Source organism: Pangasianodon hypophthalmus, chromosome 20 (assembly GCF_027358585.1).
Source record: "Pangasianodon hypophthalmus isolate fPanHyp1 chromosome 20, fPanHyp1.pri, whole genome shotgun sequence".
NCBI classification, from domain to species: domain Eukaryota; kingdom Metazoa; phylum Chordata; class Actinopteri; order Siluriformes; family Pangasiidae; genus Pangasianodon; species Pangasianodon hypophthalmus.
This window is the reverse complement of record NC_069729.1, coordinates 18,423,254-18,436,952: the sequence shown is the minus strand read 5'-3', so window position 1 is coordinate 18,436,952 and position 13,699 is coordinate 18,423,254. Positions and strand designations below refer to the sequence as shown.

The 13,699-nt window shown below is 37.5% G+C and overlaps 1 protein-coding gene across 1 annotated transcript; it reads left to right on the top strand.

Moving 5' to 3' along the window:
- Positions 1-1,092: 1,092 nt before the first annotated feature.
- mybl2b (v-myb avian myeloblastosis viral oncogene homolog-like 2b) lies at positions 1,093-13,655 on the top strand. The gene is made up of 15 exons (XM_026932529.3): positions 1,093-1,354; positions 2,217-2,304; positions 2,520-2,591; positions 3,266-3,358; positions 4,759-4,979; positions 6,145-6,292; positions 6,417-6,473; positions 6,895-7,095; positions 8,794-9,066; positions 9,597-9,739; positions 9,833-9,932; positions 10,020-10,130; positions 11,981-12,097; positions 12,179-12,331; positions 12,597-13,655. Exons 1-15 carry the CDS (start codon positions 1,335-1,337, stop codon positions 12,723-12,725), a joined length of 1,926 nt encoding a protein of 641 aa, XP_026788330.1. The 5' UTR covers positions 1,093-1,334; the 3' UTR covers positions 12,726-13,655.
- Positions 13,656-13,699: the final 44 nt, after the last annotated feature.

The window sequence follows — 13,699 nt, the reverse complement described above, 5'->3', positions numbered from 1 at the left end:
TCAGTTCCGGAAGTGAATTTAACGTTTATTATCTTCTTAGTTGTTTTTTTTCCCCCAGAAACATTCTTAACAAAGCTGTAATATAGCTCAAAGCTTTTTAAAGCGAGATGAACCAGGATATTTTAACAATTGTTATTTATTTATTTATTTATTTTAAAGCCACTTGTGGTTGCCATAGTTACAGAGAGGCTCTTCTCAGGAGTGTGGGTTAGCAGCCTGGTCAATTAAACACGATTAAAATGGCTTCTACATAAAGCCTTGTTAGGTTTACAGGTTTATATATTATTGATAATAATCCTAATTACTCAGGCAAAAATGAAAGATTGGTTTCTTTCAGCTGTATATTTATATAAAATGTACACGTATTTTTTTAAAGTGATGTAAAATTCAGAAAAGTATTTTTAAAATGTATACAGTACAGATAAATTAGTGTTACAGCTTAGAAACAAGACTACTATATCATACTACTACTAATAATAAGTATAATAAAAATATTATAGGATAATAACATAATTTTCTTCTAAAAATCTTATTTTATACATTTCTTCTGTAATAATTCTTTATAAATTCATAAATTAATTATTCATATTTATAAGTTCAAGAACATCATCATCATCATCATCATCATCAAGAACAACAAACAACAACAACAATAGTAATATGATAACTTTAAATGTCTTATTTTATACATTTCTTCTTTATAATTCTTTACAAAGTAATAAATTAGTTCATTGTATTTATAACAATATTTATATTTATAATTAGTTCGTTATATTTACAACAACAACAGTAATATAACTTTCTTCTTAAATTTTCTTATTTTATAAATGTCTTTCTTTATAATTCTTTTCTTTACATTCCTTTAATAATAATAATAATAATAATAATAATAATAATAATAATAATAATAATAATAAATTATTAAATATTTATTTAACATTTTTGACGATGTCTCTGCAGTGATATTGTAATACTATAATATATATATATATTTTTTTTTAATAAATTTATTTCACTTTTTTTAGAGGTAGTCTGTAAACTGTTTTCAGTTCTGGTCGGTTGCTGCGCGCGCAGACGCTGCTTGATGACGTCACCCCGGGAAAGGGTGCGAAAAAGAAGCGCGAGATAGAAACAGTGGAGGCGGACAGAGAGAGCTCGCGCCCCTCCGTGTTTCTCTTTTTTTTGTGGTTATTATTAGGCGATTTAACGACGAATAAATCTTCCATAAGCAAATCCATCCCCGTGACTGACAGATGGTTGAGAGTTAGCGCGCGTGCCGCGTCGTGAAACCGAGTTTAACCGGAAAATCGAAGGGAAAAAAAAAAAAAAACGCGATGTCTTGGTGGGCGCGCGGGTAAGTTTATTTAGTTTCTACCTGTTATGCATGGTTGGTTTATATATGTTTAACCTGGTAAACACGTGATTTATAAATGTTAATAATTTAATAAAGTGATCCTCTGAGCTGTGCATCAGTTGTGACCTGATCTGAGGATTATTTAGGAAGTTTGGAGGCTTTTATTTTCAGCGCGCGCCCAATAAATAATGCAGATCCACATTCACATATAGATCATCACTCGTAGGGACAAGATTAATACAACTTCTCTTTACATGTTTTGCATTTTATTCTCCTATTTTTTTTTTTTCAGTTTTTTTTTTTTTGTGTGTGTGTGTGTGTGAAAATAGAAATGATAAACACTTTTTGTTCCTCTATGCCTGGCTAGCTGTAGCTTTTAGCTAGTAATGATGTTGGCATGATGTTCAATAGAACTATGCTGGAGTTTGTTTATTTATTGATTGATTTCTTTTATTTACTGATTTAAGTGTTTATCACAAATGTCCCAGTGTCATTAATAGTTCTGCATTAGGAGTGATAAGAAGTGTGTCCTTAACATTCACAGCAGTGTGAAGGTAGTCATGTGGTTGCAGCTCAGGCCCAATCAGGAATGCTGTCTGATTTATTCTGCAGATCAAATACATTATTTCTTATAATTCAGACATTTAATACGTTGAGTAGAATAGCTTGAGTAGAATTGTTGCAGTCCCAGTTTACAGTGGTCTTGTCACAGTTTTGCACAGATTTGTTAACACTCAGATGTAAACAACACAAAGCCGAGTGGTGTCAGTAAACTCAGCGCCTTGTTGTTAGCTCCTGATGACTGGACAGACTTGTTTTTCCCTGTTAACAAAGCAGTGTGTGTGTGTGTGTGTGTTTGCAGTGAGGACGCGGAGTGTCAGGACACTGACTCGGACGCAGCCGACCCGAAGGACAGCGGGAAAGTCAAAGTGAAGTGGACGCAGGAAGAGGTGATCTTTGCATTTGAGTTTTTGTCCGGAAATGGTTACATTCCATTCATGTAGCTGAGCAGTTTATTGATAAGGATCTCAATCAAAGATCCAAACATTGTCTCAACATCTGACAGCCCTGGGTTTTATACTTCAACCCTGGAACAGACCCATTTATTAACGTATGGAGAAAAATGAAAAGCCACACCATAAACCTGTCTTGTCTTGTTTTTCAGGATGATAATCTGCGAATGCTGGTTAACCGTCTAGGAACTAATGACTGGAAATACATCGCAAGTTTTCTACCAGTAGGTTTTCTTTAAATGTACAGGAACTGTGTTTTTTTTATGAAATAAAGCTGTGATTTTCAGTCTGATGTTGCTGTTGCAGACAAAAAAAAAAAATCACATGTTGTAATAGAATTCTTGTTGTGAGATGAGATCAGCAGGAGATATGTTCCTGAAATTTATTTTAGGAGGATGATGATGTTATGACACTTGCAGGTGATGTGATGGTGTGTAGTGTAGTGGTGATGGTAATTTGATGAAATGTAGCAGCAGAGAGAATCTTCCCCCAACCACGAACAGCTCCACACTCCTTTTCTTTGACATTTATAACAGTTTCTCTCTAGGGAGAAAACTGAACATTACAACTAGTCTATTACAGCACACTGAGGCCTTGTTTCTGTTTATATTACTCCGTTTTCTGCACAAGTCTTCTTTAATCACAGCTCTATCGATAGACGATCTTCATCATATGATCTGACACAAGCTATCACATGGTCCGTTGTAGAATTCAGCCAAGATTTAATTAAGATCTCGTACACTGTGACAAGTAATAATCTTAAAAGACTGCTGAAATCCTACAGCCAAAACCAGGCTTAACTTGGAATCGGGGAATCCTGCTTTGTTAAATACCTTCATGGTTAAAAGTCAGTGCACTTTTGCTCTTGTGTGTTTTAACAAAGTGTGATGTTTGCTAGAACCGCTCGGAACATCAGTGTCAGCACCGCTGGTACAAAGTTTTGGATCCAGTCCTCGTCAAAGGGCCTTGGACTAAAGAAGAAGATGAGAAGGTAAGACTTGTGGATGTAAAGCTTTGGTTTAAAAAGAGCGTTAGACCAGAATTCACGTCGTATCAGTCCTGTATGTCGTGTGTTTCTTGGCACGGCTGGAAAATAAACAGAAGAGCAAAAATGAATTCATAAAACTAGATTTGAAGAAGAATATTGAGGAAAGCAGGACCTATACAGCTCTATATGTACAGTACTGTGCAAAAGTCTTGGCACCCCCCCTTTTTTTTTTTTAAAGTACAAACTTTGTTACAGATTTTTATTTTCTGACTTCTACATTATTGATTCAGTACAAAAACCTTTTAGATTCCAAATGTTCGTTTTCCAGCACAAAATGAAACGTTACAGAAAAATGTTTGTATGTCAGTAAAGAAAGCAGCAGATTCCATAAGAGACACTTTTCAGATAAAAACATAATGAAGGCTGCTGGGTTTCGCTGCAGAAATAAGAAGCAAGTCGACAGTCAAATTCTCCAGAAGAACTGTGGCTGCTTCTGCAAGATGCTCAGTAACACTTCCAGCTCATTTCCTTATAAAACTGCACACACTGCACCTGAGATACTGTTTTTTTTTTTTTTTTTTTTTTTTAAAGCGAAGGATCGTCACACTATATATTGACTTTGTTTCATTTATTACTGTTTACTGCTCTTTATAGTATTTTTTTAAGATGTAGAAACATTTAATTTCGTTATTTTTGAAGGAATCTTTGCTCTACAGCATTTCTTTGCATGTGCCTAAGACTTCTGCACAGTACTGTACATGCCGTGACCTTATTTTTACGCTGCCTTCACATTAGTAAGCAGCAAAGCGAACAGGTTCATTTTCTATGATTTTAAGCGACATATGAATTAAAATCTTCTCATTTCTATGCAAACTAGGTGTGGGATTAGGTAGATAAACTGACAAATCCAAACGATTAACCCGAACGATTCCTGGGATCAGTCCTGTGGTGTTTGTGGTCCGACTTTTCTTCAGTTCCCCACTCAGAGCTTTAAATCCTTCCCGCAATTCATTCTTATTTACTGCTTGACACTCAAGAAAAGCTTTAATTAAAGGAAATTTAATGAAAAGAGAAACAGGGAAAATGGTTTTTTTTTTTTTTGGTTTTAATTTCTTCAGTTTCTTCAGAGGCAATGTCATTTCGAATCGGACGACCAAAATGTCATCTTGATTTCTTCAGTTTAGGATTTTTTTTTTGCACCATGACCACATGAACATCAAAGCATCAATTTGTTTCATAGAAAAAAAAATTCCTGAGTCTCTGCAAAAGACACAATTATATTATTAGTGTCTAAGAAGATTTTTTTTCTCACCGTTTTTTTTTTTTTTGGTTCATGTGCGTTAACCTAGAAACCTCTTCTCACACAAGCTTTCTGATTCACCTGGTCCTTCTTCTCTGTGCAGGTGATCCAGCTGGTGAATAAATACGGTAATAAACAGTGGGCCGTGGTGGCCAAACACCTGAAGGGGCGACTGGGGAAGCAGTGCCGCGAGCGCTGGCACAACCACCTCAACCCTGACGTGAAGAAGTCCTCCTGGACCGCAGAGGAGGATCTCATCATCTACAAAGCCCACTGCATGCTGGGAAACCGCTGGGCTGAGATCGCCAAGCTGCTGCCTGGAAGGTGGACACTTTAAAACTCCCTATATAATAACATTATTGCTGTTATTTTCCAATAACAGCATGTCCTGAAGTGTTTTACATGCTGTGTTTTTATACCACCGCAATTTTACAATGATTATTATGGTTTATTTATTAAAGTATGACGCATCATCTTGAAGGTGATAAGACAAAAAACTTAACTGGTTGTGTTACCAAGAAACCAGAAAGTGTTAAAAAAGGGGAAAAACCACAGCTTTCACACGAAGCAAATAAAATAGAAATAAATCCTAATAAAAAGATACAAGCAAGTCCCTTTATATGAACTGTTTCAGTTCCAAAAAGAATCTTTTCCAATCTTTTCCACTTGTTTTTCTTTTCCCCATCCATCCGTCCATCCTTTCCATCCTCCATTTTTTGCTGGTATCAGCTGGATACTCATCCTGGGTGCCATGTCTTTAAAAAAAAAAAAAAAAATAATAAATAAATAAATAAAGTATTTGTTTAAATGATTTAGAGATGTGAACAGTTGTGAATAAACCTCTTGTTTATTATGTATCTAGTTAAATAAAAATTGTTTGTCCTTGCTCAGATATGTGGCTATTATAGTAATAATAATAATAATAATTATAATAATGAAGTAACACACACAGGGTCAGGTGAAGGTCTGTGCTTGCTCAGATGAGTGACTGTTCTATATTAAGTGTAGACTGTAATTTTAAAAAAGTAATAAACACGGGGTCAGGTGAAGGTCTGTGCTTTTGATAGATTTTCTTGGATTGTTTCTCTGAGTCTATGAGCGAGATGTAATGAATTAAAAAAAAAAGTACAGCGTGTCTTATCATCAGGACTTGGACTTGGATTTTAGATCTGTGTGAGCTTAAGAGAAAATCGTGAACATAAAGGATTCAAAATGGATTCATAGTGTGTTACCAAGAAACCAGAAAGTGTTAACTCTTCTGTCCTGAATCCTTTCACTGTTACAAAACACTGACACTGGAGACTCCTTCCTTACATGTTAAAGAAAACAGGAACTTTCACCACATCGGTGATTACACTTTTTTTTAAAGTCCGTTTATGTCCACCATATAAGCCCCTGTGTTTAAGTTTTTACTAACGCATTAATATGAACCTGTGAGTTGTCAAATGGGTCTGTGAGTTTTTTTTCTGTGTCTTTTTCCCCCCTTCAGGACCGACAATGCTGTGAAGAACCACTGGAACTCCACCATTAAGCGTAAGGTGGAGCTGGGGTACTACACGGGTGTGGACATGAATCTGCACTTTATTCACCAGCCTGAGGAAGGAGACGTCAGCGCTCAGCAGGACGCTGATCCGCTGGTGTGTTTCAGAAACGCTCTTCATCATAAACGTTTCTTATGGCTTCTTATTTTCACTCTCTCGATTTCTTTTTGTATTGTAATATGCGTAATGTTCTGATGTGTGATAACCCTCACCCTCACAGGAGGATTTCTGCTACGGTGGAGAGCTGGAGGCTGCCACTGTACCGGTGGTCACACAGGTAAAACACAATCGGTGTTGCTTTTGGCAAGGCTGTTAGTGATGGCCATGAGTAAACCACTGATCAAGTACTTTGTGTAACCAGATAATAGATTAGTAAAGTACTAAAATGCTGATTTTCACCCACTCTTTTTCTTTGGGCCTGATGTAACACAGAAACCCACGGGTGTATAGCGTATTGTCTGCTGTGTAGTAAATCCTATGTGATATGTCAGGCTGAACTACTAGCAAGGGTGCCAATACTTCTGTCCTAGTGGAAAGTAAAGAGGAATGTAGAGTGCAAAGATTAAAATAAATTTAAAAACATACAAGAAAAATATTGCTTTCAATTTTTATATGCTTACAAATGGGTTTGTCACATTGGTGGTGTTGTACTTCATCAGAAACTTTAAATAATCCTAAAAATATTTTTCATCCTTCAGGAGTCTGCCGATTCTGTACCTCGGAAATCCTCTCCCGCCAACAAGGTGTCCCCTAAACCGTCTCGAGCTCCGGCGACGCCCCCCAGTGACGCAGAGAGCGTGACGAGCTCGAGCGTCCCTGCCTGGGTGAACGACGGCTCGGGCTTCCTGTCGCCCTCGGCCACGCCCGTGCTGAAGGAGGTGATGGACATGATGGACAGGGTGAGTTCAGGACCACTCTTAAAGATGGGCTTCTGCTCTCAGACATGGCTTTGTGAGCTCAGGTTAAACATCAACTGTCTCTGAAAATGTTGAGTTTGGGTTTTATCAGTATCCAGGGCTGGGGCTTTGTAGCATTTTGCTCGGAAAGAAACACGTGAAATCCTAGCATGCATTGACAGTTTAATTACATTCATAGACATTAAACTTGGTTATTTATTCATTTTTAAATTTATTGTTAACATGATTAAGGGCTAAATGTTATTCTGGCTAAAATGAGCGTTTTTATTCCTACTTGTTTGACAGCCAGATAACGCGTAGCAGAAACATTGCTGTAGAAATGAATCAACCTGAATCTTGCCTACATTCACAGGAATATTCGCTTGGAATACCAGCATGGTTTTCGTTTTTGCTTTCCATTCATTTTCTCACTTGTTTAACCCGTAAAAATATCTATCATAAATGTACAAAAATCAAATGCATGGTGTAATTTTCTCAGCACAAACCTGACTAAACAAAAATGAATTCACTTTTTTGTTAATTATATGAACTGTGTTAATAATATGAGCAAAGATCTGGAGATGGCACGATTCCACTTCTTTTTCTTTTCTGATACTGATTCTAAAACCTTGAGTATCAGCAGATATCAATATTTCAATCATTCAATATATATATATATATATATATATATATATATATATATATATATATATATATATATATATATATATATATATATTTTTTTTTTTTTTTCTTAAAAAAAAATACTAAGCTTTACAATGGTTTTTTTTTTTTTTTTTTTTTGAAAAAAAAAGAAACACTTAAATACAGAAAAAACCCACAGCTAAAAAACCACCTTGCATTAAACCACAGCTTTCACACAAAGCAAATAAAATAGAAATAAATCCTAATAAAAAGATACAAGCAAGTCCCTTTATATAAACTGTTTCAGTTCCAAAAAAAATCTTTTCCAATCTTTTCCACTTGTTTTTCTTTTTCCCCATCCATCCATCCATCCTCCATTTTTTGCTGGTATCAGCTGGATACTCATCCTGGGTGCCATGTCTTTAAAATAACCAACTAACTAACTAACTAAAATCAATAAAGTATTTGTTTAAATGATTTAGAGATGTGAACAGTTGTGAATAAACTCTGGACATAAAACATCTAGTTAAATAAAAATTGTTCGTCCTTGCTCAGATATGTGGCTATTCGAAATGTAGAATAAATGTAGATTGTAATAATAATAATAATAATAATAATAATAATAATAAAGTAACACACACAGGGTCAGGTGAAGGTCTGTGCTTGCTCAGATGAGTGACTGTACTATATTAAGTGTAGACTGTAATTTTAAAAAAGTAATAAACACGGGGTCAGGTGAAGGTCTGTGCTTTTGATAGATTTTCTTGGATTGTTTCTCTGAGTCTATGAGTGAGATGTAATGAATTAAAAAAAAAAAAAAAAGTACAGCGTGTCTTATCATCAGGACTTGGACTTGGAATTTAGATCTGTGTGAGCTTAAGAGAAAATCTTGAACATAAAGGATTCAAATTGGATTCATAGTGTGTTTGTTGAAGTGAAGCACTGTCCAGAACACCATGTATGGTTTTATGATTCTGTAGAGTAATCCCTTGCTCTCTGTGTGTGTGTGTGTGTGTGTGTGTGTGTGTGTGTGTGTGTGTGTGTGTGTGTGTGTAGGATCTGGAGGGTTGGTGTAACCTGGCTGACTTTGAGCTGCCGGAGGAGAGTCAGAGCCCTGACGTGCTGCAGTTCCGGCTGGAGGGCAGCGCTCTACACGAGCTCAGTAAGGGGAGTAAAGGCGAGCTCATCCCCATCTCACCCGGGGGAGCCACGCCACCGTCCATCCTGAGCCGCCGCACACGCCGCCGCATCGCCCTCTCCCCCGACGCCAACGACTCCATGACCCCCAAGAGCACGCCGGTGAAGATCCTGCCCTTCTCCCCATCTCAGGTACGACGATCCCAGGACACCTCACTTTTGGTTTTACTGTAAACTCAGACTGACTTCAGTTAATTAAATTGAATTCAGGAATTCGGTTTAGTTTCCAAATGGCACATTGTTAGATAAAGTGCAGAAAAATTAGTAGAGGAAAGTTTTAAAACTAGTTTTCACTCAAAAAAAAAAATATTGATAATGATTAATATCAAGAATATATTGGTTGGAATATTAAACTCTATGAAAAAAAAAAATTTGAAGACATTTTGTTCATTATAATTTGTGACAAATAATAGTTTTGAGCACCGAAAATACATCTGTGAGGTAAATTACAAGCTAAGAGCTAGCATAACACTGGATAACTAGCTAGCAGTGTTCAAGAACCAACACTGTTTCTTTTCAGTTAAAAATTCAGCCACAGGCTTTTCATGAGCTTAAATATAATGGAGATAATCAACCTTATAAGTGTCGGAAAAATGCTTGAATTTCACTTTCAAAAGCCATGAAGGTGAATTCTAATTGTGTGTGTGTGAATCTCTTCCCAGTTTCTCAACTTGTGGACCAAACAGGACACGCTTGATTTGGAGAACCCGTCTCTCACGTCCACGCCCGTGTGCAGCCAGAAAGCCATCGTCACTACGCCGCTGCACCGGGACAAAACCCCGCTGACTCAGAAGGAGAACTCCGTGTACGTCCCGCTTTGCACGTTTCTTTCACTTTAATATCAGGGTGGATTTTATTTAAGGAGTCTGATTTCATTATCGTCATTTTTCCTACTCAGCTTCATCACGCCGAACCACAAGGCCGATCTGGACAGGACGCCTCGCACCCCGACCCCGTTTAAAAACGCCCTGGAGAAGTACGGGCCCATACGGCAGCTGGTGAGGAAACTCGAAATGACAACGAAAACACAAAGCTGCTGAGTGATTATTTGTGAGCGTGTACATGATGTGTGATGTTTGCTGCAGCCTCCAACACCCAACCTGGAGGAGGACCTGAAGGAGGTTCTGCGCACCGAAGCAGGGATCGAGCTCATCGTAAAGGACGAGAGTCCGGCGGAGCAGAAACCCAAAGTGGTGGTGAGGTTCCTGATTTACGACAGTGCTTTCGTTCAATTTCTGCATCTTAAAACGGCAGTTTTGTATTTTCATGTATTCATATTTGTGAGTTTCGTGTATACGAATCAGCCATTATAAACTCCACATTGTAACATCGGAGAACGCTGCTACAAGTTCTTGCCCAAAAACATACTCTAAAAGAGCGTCTCCTTTTTCACCCTAATAAAAATGGTAGATGAGCCAATTGAAGAATGAAGCTGGAATGATTGACAGTTGTGCAGGTGCTACAGTATTACCTGTTTCTCTCAGAAGCCCCGCCCCCTTCCCCATCAGCCTTCGTGCATTTGAAATACAAAGTTGGAGGAAAAAACGTTTGCCAGTGTTATAGATTTAATCGGTAATTTAATTTAATGTTGAATGATCTAAAGCAAATACTCCTGTATTTATAGTATAACTCATTTACAGGTAAGAAGTGCTACTTTGTCTACTGTTCATGCTCTTAGGAGCCATGTTGATTTGACGTCCCTTGCTGAACTCAGAGCTGAGGAAACCGTCCAGAGTTCCCGAGTAGGAATTCCGAGTTAACTTTCCTGGTCGAAGGTCAGGAATTACGAGTTCCGACCTCTAGTGCAAATGCAGCGTAATAATCTCTCGTCTCGAAAGCCTTGAATTTCTCGCTTGAAAGAAGCGTCCTCGCTTTCTGTCACAGTAAATGGACAATGTTTTGAGTTCATTAATATTAAATAAAATGTATCAGTCCATGACTTGGCTAATGGCAGACAAGTACATAGTTAACATCAGCCAGTGAATAATATCAGCCCAAAACAGGGAAAAACGCACTTTTTTGCCTGAAAGCGGGGAGTAAAAGGGATTAAATGGGCCTACAATGAAATGTCAGTTCTGACATTTTATAAATAATTTTAATGGGAATGATGAATAGAAAGTGACCAGGTTAGTGCAGACAAATTTAAAAAGTGCCATCAAGCATGACGGTTGAAACTGGCGTGTGTGTATACACAAGGTTTTATGGTAACCTAAAGGTACATGGGGCGGAAACGCTTCCGCTTGTCTGTTTTAGACACTAAAAAAAGGTTACACACACTTTTTTATTAATTCCTCTACAAAACAAGGAAGTAAACTCTTCTGCACTAAACCTTTCTAATTTCCTGCATGTAATATTTTATTGTGTCTCTGTCTTAACTAAAAGAAACATGTTGTTTCTGTAAAACCCTTTCCGCAATACCTCCCAACACGCACACACACGCACAGGCGCACACACACGCGCACACACATGTACACACACGTGACTTTTACAGTCTCTACATTCCTAAAAGATAGCCACATATGATGACATTTCATAATTTTTTTTTGTCCTAGGTCAACTTTCAGTCATCACACCTCCTCACATTTCCACAGAATAAAACACAACCTGCTTTTAGATTTAGACTCTCAGATCCTCGTTTCTCCCAGAATTAGACGTGGAGACAAACATGACCCAAAGACGGTTCAGCTCAGCGGTCCAGGGCCGGCTCGTATAAACGGGTTAACAGACTCCTTCCTCTCTGCTGAAAATGTTAAAAGAAGACTCATTTTTGTCATTCGCATCATCTTATTTGTTGTTATTTTCATTATCATTTTTAAATGATTGATTTTGACCGTAATACTGTGAAATCGTAATAATTTTAGGCTAGGTTAGCATACATGGGAAAAATTAGAACCATAACACCACACAAGAGGCATTTCTATACGCGAGAGTTTTTTTGTTTTGTTTTTTTTTCCCCTCCCCAAAGTACTTTCCTCAAGGCTGATTCTACATCCAGACATGTAGCTTTTACTATACATTGACATTCTTTCATTACTTTGCTCTTCAGCACCGGCCTCCCATGAAGAAAGTGCGTAAATCTCTGGCGTTGGACGTTATAGACTGTAAGGAGCCGCGCCCTGCCCGACGCCAGCTCTCCAAGCCTCCTGCAAAACCCAGCAGAAAGGTAAAAACAATGACTGGACGCTTTAATTTGGTCTCACAGTGAGAGGACGATGTAAAGACGCAGTTGTTTCTTGTCTCTCAGGCGGACCGTTCGCTCTCATCGTCCTTCAACTCGTCGTATACTGTGAAGAAGGAGGAGAACGTCCTCGACCAGGGTTTCATTCTCGGGCCCAACGAAAGCGGTCCTACGGTGAAACAAGCACAACAGAACCCCAAAACTGTTCCACCTGCTCCTGTAAGTCATCCAGGAACTCGGAGTTAAACTGGGTTGATCTATTTAAAGCCTTTCTAGTGGTGGAAAACTTACAGTGATAACATATTAGAACGAGCCAGGACTACTGTCAACACTTTCTGACCAATCAGAAATGATAATTCAGTACAGTAGTTACAGTATGTTACAGTAATAATGTGACTGTACATGAAGCATAATCCTGAAGTTTGTCCCCTCAGCATCATTACCAGTTTCATGTCCAATTTTTAAAAAAATCTCCTCCCTCTAGATGTCTCCAGCGTGGGAAGCGGTGGTTTGTGGTCGCACTACGGATCAGCTGATCATGACGGAGAAGGCCAGGCGTTATCTTCGCTCTCTGAAGTCGAACGCACACAGCCGAGCACTCATCCTGTCCTGAGCCTGCACTTCCACAATCCCTGATTATTGCATTCTACAATATTAAAACATATGGCATTTTCTCCTGTTGTGAATTAAGATGTAAAAATATTTTGTTAATAATGTAATTGTGAAAAAAAAAAAAAAAAAAAGATTTTGGGGTAATGAAAACTGCATCTTAGCAGTCATGATGAAACTCTAAAGGTGCTTTTTAGTCTCTTGTCTCAGGTTATCTCGAGAGTTTAACATATATAAGGCATTCTGTTTCACTTTGTGTGTGCTTCAATTATTATTATTATTATTTTTTTCCTGAAATGCTGTCAGAATATCAGAATGTCAGAGGAAAGCATCTGTGCTTTTAACTGGTACTGTTACTTTCTGTGGAAATCAGTTCATTACAGTTCAGGGTTTATTTCTCGTTTACATTTTTTCACAATGGCAATATTGAAATGGTTTTGTCTGCCACAATCAGTGCATTGAAGGAACATCCTGAAAACAGCTAGATGGATTTTTTTTTTCATAACATGTCTAGAATTTTGAAATAACACATTTTCATATATAATAATTAAACTTGCTCATGTCCACTGTGGGATAATTCATGATCTGCTTCATTTGTGTACATGCTGTAATTGTGAAATTAAAATAAATAATTATTGCCCTGTCGTGTAAAATAACAAAAATAAATAAGCATTAAGCTGAACATTTTCACAGAATTCTTTGGAATAAAAATAATACAATTTTGTGGGACTGACTAAACAGAATATAAATTTGGTCTTAAAGGTGAATATTTTAAAGATTTTGCATTATATTTTATTTTCTAATGTATTGTTAGACAACATTAAACAATAAGACCTGACAGAACTATAATATTCTTCTTGTCAACATACTGATGTGTGGAGTGACGTCATACCTCTTGCCGCTCCTCTGATTGGACAGCGAGCTGCAACAGAATGACCAATAGGAAACGGACACAATGCCAAATCAACGCCCTTTAAT